The sequence below is a fragment of the Coturnix japonica genome, chromosome Z (genome assembly GCF_001577835.2).
Source record: "Coturnix japonica isolate 7356 chromosome Z, Coturnix japonica 2.1, whole genome shotgun sequence".
Taxonomy (NCBI): Eukaryota; Metazoa; Chordata; class Aves; order Galliformes; family Phasianidae; genus Coturnix; species Coturnix japonica.
In genome coordinates this window covers 20,824,518-20,834,239 of record NC_029547.1, presented here as the reverse complement: position 1 = coordinate 20,834,239, position 9,722 = coordinate 20,824,518, and the positions used below count along the sequence as shown (strand labels likewise).

At 36.9% G+C, this 9,722-nt stretch overlaps 1 protein-coding gene across 3 annotated transcripts in view; it reads right to left on the bottom strand.

The window, feature by feature from the left end:
• Positions 1-300: 300 nt before the first annotated feature.
• IPO11 (importin 11) overlaps positions 301-9,722 on the bottom strand; it is a 63,120-nt gene continuing 53,698 nt past the window's right edge. For all 3 annotated transcript variants that reach the window (XM_032441478.1, XM_032441477.1, XM_015848786.1), the window contains 3 exons: positions 7,720-7,815; positions 5,523-5,607; positions 301-652 (listed from right to left, as the gene is read on the bottom strand). In XM_032441478.1, coding sequence (XP_032297369.1) covers positions 488-652; positions 5,523-5,607; positions 7,720-7,815 — 346 coding nt within the window. In that variant the 3' untranslated portion in view covers positions 301-487. The remainder of the gene's footprint in view (positions 653-5,522; positions 5,608-7,719; positions 7,816-9,722) is intronic.

Genomic DNA, 9,722 nt, shown 5'->3' with positions numbered 1-9,722 from the left:
AGACAGAGGCAGGTCTATGAGAGCATATAATGCTTAATAAGCACCAATTAAAAACTGAGTATTTCCTGCTGAAACAGTTCCCTACTTAAGCAGCTGCAGAAAAATGCTGTCACGAGCAGTTCTGTATGAGGCACAGAACTCAGGGTATTATTTGATTGGAAATCAGATTCTTCTCCTCTGTGAAATCAAACATTTTGTGTGTGTGTTTGCTTTTTTTGACCATCAACAGAACAGAAAACAAATACTATTATGCTTATTTCCTCACATGCAGAAAAACAACTCACAGAACACTTGGCAAACTGTAGTCAGAAGCCAATTTACATTTATTCTATCAATCTTACAGTGGAGAAACAAAAGAACTTTTTCTTTTTTAACACAAACTATTTTCAGCTTTCAGTAGGCTCTTTCAAACAAGAGATGGCTGGAACTTTTTAAAATTTTTTTGGAAGTTGAACATACAAAACCTTGGTTCTTTATTTCATTTTATTTAGAAGCCTTGTAAAAATTCTTGTAGCTGTGCAACTACTTCTGTATCCACTGTCTCCATAAGCGCATGGAAGCCTTGTTCTCCCAGCAGTTCCTGCTGTGCCTTTAGCTTCTCATAGACGAACTGCTGCAATGACACAGTGTGTACAGGGTCCTTTAGGGCAAGCTGTAGGAAAAGAGAAAAAAATATATATGCAATGAACTTTTAAAAATACTCTTCAGACACTCATCTCTTCAGTAAGCTAAGCCCAGGAGAGAAATATTTTCTCTGTAATTAATTGAGAAGCAAAATGAAAAATGTCAATTTAAAACTATTGATAGCAACTCTCAAAACATTAATCCTGTCTGCTGCGGGGTCATACCCTTTTGTATGATAAAGTAGTTTCAAAGCTGCTTTGTTGGCAGAGAAGCTACTCATGACTTAAGTCAGAAGTGCGGACAGGCTAGGGGACATGGATGTCCCTCAGCCTACAAGGCTGGAAGGAGGTAAGGGCACCTGGAATCACAAAGAAGTAGGATATTGAAATAGATACAAAACTACTGTAGACAGATAAACGCTTGCCTCAACATCAAGCATTAATAATGCTGCAAAATCTAAACGCAAAATGTAATGCTAAGTCTCAGAACCCACTGATAAAGGAAACTTCCTGAGCTCAGATTCCCTGCAGAAATGGGCACATGCAGTTTGCACAACTGTGCTTAATTCCTTTTCAGTCTTTTTTCATGGTACGTATGGCACAAGTCACAACAAATTATAACATTATCTTAGCAACCACCCCATAAAAACTTAAGAGTGAAAAGCACTGAGGATTTTTGCTATATAAAAGGATAGACTGGAGCCCACTACATTTCAGTAACATTTTTTTAATTTTTTTTTTTTCAAATTTCCTTGCTGAGTGGAATCAGAAATAGGAAATAAGGCATTTAATTCTTCTCTTACTAGAAGTTATGGGATGCCATTAGCATCACACGGAGTTTTTATCAAATGGAAATGCAATACAGGAAGCACTCCTTATTCAATAAGCTACCTTATGTAATAAGGTACCTGTTCTGACAAATAGGTTTGAACATGACAAGTCATCAGTAAGAGCACAGATGTCTACAGCCTGAGACCTCATCTCTTCTTCCCTTAACAGAAGCAATCAGAGGTAACTCTCAAATGAGACATGTCATTTTTTACTAACATTAACGGATTAATCCTGTAAAAAAAACAACTTGAAAAAAACTATTATAATGTGTAGTGAGTAATAATAAGTAAAAATAAGTAATTCACACATGCCACAGAGCTGCATTCTTTGAAATAAAAAAGACCGCAGTAGAAGATAAAGAATATATTTTCTGTTTCAGAGTAATAGGAAAAATGGAATATCTGAATTTTAATGAAGAGCGGAAGACATTAAACTTCCAAGACTTACTTATTTACTAAATAATGCCACAGCCAAAACTAGTGAAAATGCTGACTGACACCACCACACGAACATATTGCTTACCACAACGTAAATAACTACGTTTGCCTATTAGTGGTTTATTATGAAAATAAAAACAAAGTATAGCACCTCAAAACATGTACTTATCACAGAAGATAATAACTATTTTATTATTGCCAACTTTCATATTGTAAACCTCATCCTTCCCTCTGTATTCCTACCAATACTGTTGCCTTAGCCTTTGATCCCTCATCATTTGATGCTATTCAGTTATTTTACATTTCAAAGGTAAGATATGATCTTTTCAGCATTAGAATGTGACCCTTCCTTTACTTTTGAAAATGATCTAAGAATGTAAAATGGGCACAGACAATAGCTGGGTTTTTCACAGATTTCAATGGGCCTTGGATTAATCTACAAATTGGTCACAGACCTAAGCATGCAGAATAAAAAATCTACATCCCAAACACTGCAGTAAACATTTTGCAAGTTTTACCTCATAAAACTTGCTCATTTTGCTTACTGCAATGTCAATTATCTATTTACTTTCCTCAGAATACAAAGTCTTGAATTAATCAGTTACTTTCTACCATAGGGTAGAGTAAAAAAGTGATCTGTGACTCAGTGACAATGGAGCTCATGAAAATATATATTGAGGGAGCACCAAAAACACCCTTGGACTATATACTACATGCAATGAATCACTCACTATCTATTCACATTTTCCTGGACATATTCACAATTAAAATAAATTACGCTATTATTTGGTAAATGTAGATTTCATGAAATCATAAAATTCTAAAGCACTAGAACGACCTTCAGTAATTATTAGCTAAGCAAAAGAGTGAAGAGAGGAAGCAATGACAGAATAAAGAGAGAGATCGAAGAAAAGCATCCAGACCCTGAACAAACATCAGGAGGTGATACTTCACAAGGCCCACGATAATTTTTCCTCGTATTTGTGACCTTGCAAAATCTTATTATCTTCAAAGAGAGAATCCCATTTATCTTTTCAGTATCATCTTATAAGGTTTAAACTTTTGAGCCTTGCCATACAAGCTTCTGATTCAGCATTAGAACACAAAAGAGGATATAAACCTCTTGCAGGAATAAAACAGAACAAGAGACAGACAGCTTTCTTAAATCAACTGCAGATTCCCTTTAGGTGGTTTCTCATCTTCCTTTTTTCACTTCAACTATTTATTCCCACCTTTGTTTCTCCAGAGGTATCTGTTACTGATTGTTGTTCTGAACATCACATAAATTGTGCGTGCTGGTGCTGATACAGAGAGGAAGAAGATTCCAGTGCAGGTGGATGGAAGTGGTCTCAGGTGTTCTATTTTTAATCCATTTTTTTCAAATCAAAACCTATTGGTGCTCTTAAAGCCCAGTGTCAAAAACAACCACTGCTAGCAACCTATCCAAATAATCTGTATCACTTGTGCTGCTGAAACCAGGGCAATTTGAACTAAGCAGAAGTTTTCACAAATGCAAAGTTATCCAGAAGAATGTATACTGAGTGCTATCATCTGGGATTCAGAATAAATCTCCAGCAGATTATCTCACCAACTAGCCTTTATTTTCTTTAATAGCTAGGAGAAATTGCAGAGAACAGAGAACGAACAGACTAAAAATTTATAGTAGCTGGAAATGCGACAGAGAAAGGTCAAGACTGAGATGGATTGGGAATAATCAGCTACTTAAGGCAACAAGATAAGTAAAATGAGCCTTTCGTAACAGAGGCCTGAAAGGAGCAAGGATTTTCTAATACAAACCTAGAAAACATGTACACAGATAGGCCTAGATTAAGAGATTACAGCAGCTTCCTCTGCATTCATTTTCAGGTATGACAACATGTTCTGTGTAAAACTTAAAAGGAACAAAGGCTGACAGCATGTTCAAGTCGCACATTAAAGATCAGCAGATGAAAGTCACAAGCAGTTCCTTCAAGAGAAAAGGAAAGCAAGCGGTAATGCTCAAGGAAAATGTCTTTTGTATATAAAATATAACATGACTCATGTCATTACAGGTTATGGACCCTCACTGCCAAAGCACAGCCACTTCTCTTTAATCACTGACAAAAACAGTTAAATTACCCAACTGGTCAGTGACTTCATAGTAAATGTGATCCCAGAATTTCACCTTCACTAGGATACTCACTATACTGTATCATTTAGGATGAAAGAATGATACTAGCCACAGAATAACAAGCTCTTCATTCTTCCCATGTATCTGCATTCACGGTAGCCCATATTAAAGCTACCACGTCAAAACTACCAAACACATGCCCAAACTATTGAAGTCTACCTGTAAATATAAAATTAAGAGGAACTCACTAAAAGAGTTAGCCAAAAGAATATACATCGTTTCAGTATTTTCAAAGAACACTAAGAACACAAAAGGAATGTAACTTCAAATTCATTTCTTTAAAATCTGATTACCAAAACCAATGCATACACGTCTATTTAAATCTATATTCACAGATATTAGTCAAGTGAGCCTAGAGATCTCTCAATAAACATATCCCCATCCATGCATATTATTTTGACATGTGACATACGACATCTATATCTCATATATATTTGTACAGATATGATATCTGTAGCTAAGTAGGTATCCCTCTAAACAAGATGGATGTGTACCTCAAGAAACACCAAAAGCACTAAGGATGAACACCATCATTCTGAAATAAGCACACTAATTCACTTAAACCTGTAAGACGGAAGAATACCAAATTTAACCAAGTCCAGAGATACTGTCAAGCAAAATTGAATTACGGAAATATATAATACATTTTCTTTAAATATGGCATTGCAAGATGCCAGGAATTTCTTGTAAGACACCACTGATAGCTGAAGTGTGTGTAAGACATTCTGCTGTTTGTTATAAAAGGATCTGTTTATTAATCACTATTTAAAAGAAAGACAAAAAAACAAACAAACCAAAGGCAGACAACAGTTTAACAAAATGAGGTATGTCAGAAAGAGTAACTGCACAACAGGGCTACATACATCTGCTCTATCAACCTGCTCAACATTCTGCAATTACCCAATACCAAGATCAGACTGGTTTATTCTACAGCATTTGTGCTCTGCAGTTTTCTGTGCAAGTGAGGAATAAATTTCCCTGAACTCTTACAAAACTGTTTCAGTTGTGAACCATCCACAGATCGGGTCAGATGCACAAACTGTGGAGAGGTCCACAGAGTCCTCTACAGTAGAAAAATGTTTTATTCAGGCATACAGCTCTTCAAGCAAAGCACACAGTTCAGTATAATAAGAGTCTGTCTTAAATTTGGGAAACTTGATCAGCCTCAACATTTTGCAAAGATTTACCCTCCTGTGTTTTTCAAGAAACCCTCTTTGCCATGTTCAGATCCTGTGCCGAGATTATATTTATTCTGATAACATCTTCTAGAACTCAAAAGGAATGCAGAAGTATCGATGCTGTGGCTACAAAGTCTGTCTGTCATCAGAGCCTTTTCTTTCTTTTGATTCATGAGGTGAATTCAAGAAACAATAAATGAACCAGGTCTAAAGGCAAAGAATTTTGTCTGGGATGAGCACATTACCCATTTAGTTCTATAACTGAGTAACATTTAAAGCTTACCAATTTTTTCCTTTTGTCTTGTTCTGTGGGAGGCTCCTCATCTTCTGTAACTTTGGGTTCTTCAAAATGAGACAGCAGCAGGCAGCTAAGAATGGGAATAAAAATAGCTTGACTACACACTGTCATTAAAAGTTACTTTAAAGCATTACTAAAAACACAGGATGCCATCAATTATATATACTTTGTTCTTAATTGAGAATAGGAACTACACTTCATGGGGAAATAGCTATCCTGAAACGATGACATGGGTAAATTAAAACTTATGTCTTTAGGGATTAATGCAGGCTGAAAAGGTTCTCCAGCAAAGCCATGCAGCAGTCATTGGACTTCCAAATAAGTATGAAGAAATCAGGTTGTTGTTTGTGAATTTTTGCAAAGTTGTTTGAACATCAGAAGTTTTGAACTAATAACCTCAGTCTTATATTTTTGTTTGTAGCACTGCAAGAAAAAGGGCTTCAGGCTTGCTTTCAAAAACCACTGTCCAACTCAGACTCACTGCGCGCATACAGATACTTCATTAAGTTTCTAATGTACATGTATTTGGGGTCAGCTTATGCTCAAGCCACTGCTATCATTTCATTTGTACTGTTTTCCTTGTGCATATTTACCCTTGTTTCATCCTTCATAGACTGCAGCTCTATATTGCTTCAGCCTTAACTTTCCTGTACTAAACACACCTGTTCTTTTAATCTTCAGCCTGAAGTAGTTGACAATTATGATAATCAGTGGCATACACAATCAGTCTTTTTTTCTGTCCCTGTTCAAGCTTAAATACACTCTTTAATGTGAAGACAGACAATAGCACACGCTGCTCCAGATGTCTTCTTTATTTACTTTCAAATTACTTCAAAATTTTTTAACATGAATGTCAAATCCTTTTGAACAATTTACATGGCATCTGTTCACATAAATATGTCCTTACTTCAGTGAGCCTGTATCTTGTAAAGCTAAAGTGGTGTCCAGAGTCTGGAATGCATAATGACAAGTTCTACTGGTATTCAAGCTTAAAGCGCAAAATTAAACATGACAAGGTTTTGTTACTTTCCAAGACTGTTAGAAAGTAGCACGTTTAGAAAGAGCAGGGATTTTACTGTGTTGATTCTGATAGAAATCAAAGCACAGCATCAAAGCATATTCTCAGTCTTTGCAGTTATATCTTCTACACTGATAAACAGAGCAAAATGCTGAGAGTGGGTCAGCCAGAATTCTGCAAGAAGTTCATCAGCATAGTTCAGGCTTAGTGTGTGTGGACCATTGTGAGCAACCCATCTGTTTTAAGGGGAGATGAAATTAAAGCATGCATGTGGACTATATCAGCTGGCTTCAGGGCCTCAAATGATCCCCTTAAGCATTTAATAATTATTTCAGGTATAGTCCATTTTGTCACCAGGAAATTATCTGAAAATCAGAAAATGTTTGATTTTTTGCACACATGTCTGTAGGGATATCCCGCAGAGCACTTACAGTTGTTATTTTTGCCTTACTGCTCTTCATTCTAAAACTACATAATCATTACAGAAGAAAACAATGTTACAGTCTCTGTCCTAAACACCCCTCATTCAGTGTTTTTGACTTCTCCAGATTTTCTGTAACACCACTAGCTAGCAGAGGACAAATGAGTGTAGTGCTGGTGGCAGTGCATTCTGAGCAGCCCAGAGTCTTGCCACCGTAAACAAACCCTTCTCCCAGTTCAGAAAATTGCCTTTTCAGATATGCTTCATAGTGGCTGGTACATCAGGTGGAACACTGACTGGCAAAAACTGCCTGAAGAGTAGATTTCCAAGTATCTTCACACCACAGAGAGCTGAGTACACTGGGTATGTTCATTGTACATGATACACTTAGGGAATGATCTTAGTTGATCTTAGACGTCACATTCAAGGAAACTCTGGGCTCAAGTGAACAAAAAGCAAAGCTAAGAACATTCATATTTTGTCACCATTTAATAGATGTTCTGAATGATATAAAATCATAAATATATAAAATAAAAAATTAATTTCCATCTTACACTGCTCCCCAATCTCACAGTGTATTCTTAGGACCAAAAGTTTCCAATCTTGCTATAATACCAACAATCACAAGAACTGACTCCTATTAGCACATCTCAACCACCGATGGAGTTTTCCTGTCAAAACACTAACACACACGTATTCAAAACTCTTACTATTGTAAAACCCCAAAATCATTTTTCACTTACTCTTTGTAAGTTCCTGTTTCAGGATCTTCAGTCATAACATCATACAGACCTTCCAGCGTAACATGGATGATACCACAAAATTTATCTTGGATAACACTGGAAAAGAAAAGTGTCTTGGCTTAAGTAACTGAACAGGGAATTTGTTCTATAACTGTAAGGCGCATTTACCAAGTAGTGTTTTCACTGCTCACCACCTAGCTGAGCATGCTATCAAGCAGCTAATTCCAACTATTTATTATTATTAGGTAAGGGACCTAAAGTTAGCAGACTCACAATTGAAGCATTTTTATTAGAATGAATTGTCCCGTGTCACTGAAAATTTAGAATGGCCAGAGCACTTGTTTCTGCTTCTAACACATTCACATATTTTCTAACATTACTATTTGATGCAAAAAGAACAGCATGTAAAGCTAGCACATTCCTTCTTGCTTTCTCTTCAGCCTCATGAGCATTACTTTAATGTCCTGGACAGCTTAATGACATTCCATAAGGGGTTGAAAGGTAACTCCACCTACAGAAGCAAATTTTCTTAATGAGAAAGGTAGAAGCATGTTTCAGCTCTACTTAAGCACTTCTAGCTCTTGTCATTTGAATTACCAGAGCAAAGAAAGCTGGTAGGTAGCACCAGGGCCTGAAAAAAAAAAAAAAAAAAAAGGGAAATAAATATGAGTATCTTCCGATCTTCAGAAGCTGAAGGCCAGGTTGGATACTCTCAGTGTCCCAAACGACACCAATCCCCTAAATCATTTAAACCCTTGTGAATTCTCACACCTGTAGTGTGAGAAGGGCATGCAACCACGACCTCCCAGACTCCAGATGAAAAAGCAGGTACCAGCAGCTTCTAGTTGCTCTGATTGCTGTCTCTTCTGCCCAGTTCCCTGCTATTGTGGGTTTGCCTACCAGTGCACAGACTCACACTCTATGAGCTACAGATGGGTTAAAGGCACTCTGCAAGTGAACAACAGTTTCAGCTACTGGCAAAGAAATGGAAAAATCTGATCAGTGATGATAAATGACAACTCTTTCATGCTTCACTGCTATTGATTAATGAGTTCAATTAGCACAATTGTGGAATTTCTGTGTTCATTTTTCCCAGAGTTGGCTGCTGCAGACATACAAAATCGCAAATACATAACAAACTGTATCGAAATGGATGACTTGGGGGGAAAAAAAAAATCTATCAAGTTTTGAATATTAAGCATATAAAATATTTCCTTTAAATTTGTTTTGATATAATTATGATTCAACTTGTGATCATTTTGTTTTCAAATGAAAACTCTTCATAAATTTTATTTAGCTAAGGTCAGATGCCAGAAGTAGAACTGCATTCAAATGCTGAAAGCTGAAACTCCAGCACGTTCAGGAATGAAAAGGGGTGGAACTTTTGTTCAGTCTGACCTCTTACTGTTGCCACTTACATCTTAGAAAAGACCTTCTTCCCTGGCCAAACAGCTTCCCTACCTCCTCCAAAGCAGAAAGCAAACAATCTACAGAAAATGAGCAATGCTTGTTCAGCAGCCTGCAGAACAAGCCCTCAGATTTATGGATTTCCTCAGTTGAGCTAGATTCCTACAAAGCACACCTACCTTCATTAAGGCTTTTTTCCCCTCATACTTTTTTTTCCTTTTTTCCTTTAGCAACATACATCTAGGAAAATCCCCATTAGCATGGTTAGTATTTTCCACTTTAAGAAAGGAAACAGCTGTCCTCACAATCCTTTCAAAAGAGGACCTGGGGAATTCAACCAAGAACAGTGCATCTCGGAGGACTACACTGTGCTCTGTAAGTATGCAGGATTTTAATTAATAGTATAGTTGCTATCAGCTACATGGTAGCTAAATTTGTTCCTTTCAAGCCACATGAAGAACACCTCATTGCCACAGGAACTGCATAATTTTACTTGTAGGGGAAAGAGGAGAGGAAAACATTTAACCCAACATAGGCACAGTCTCTTCATCAGCTGCAGGTGCTAACTATGGTCAATCTATAAAGGGGGGTTATGT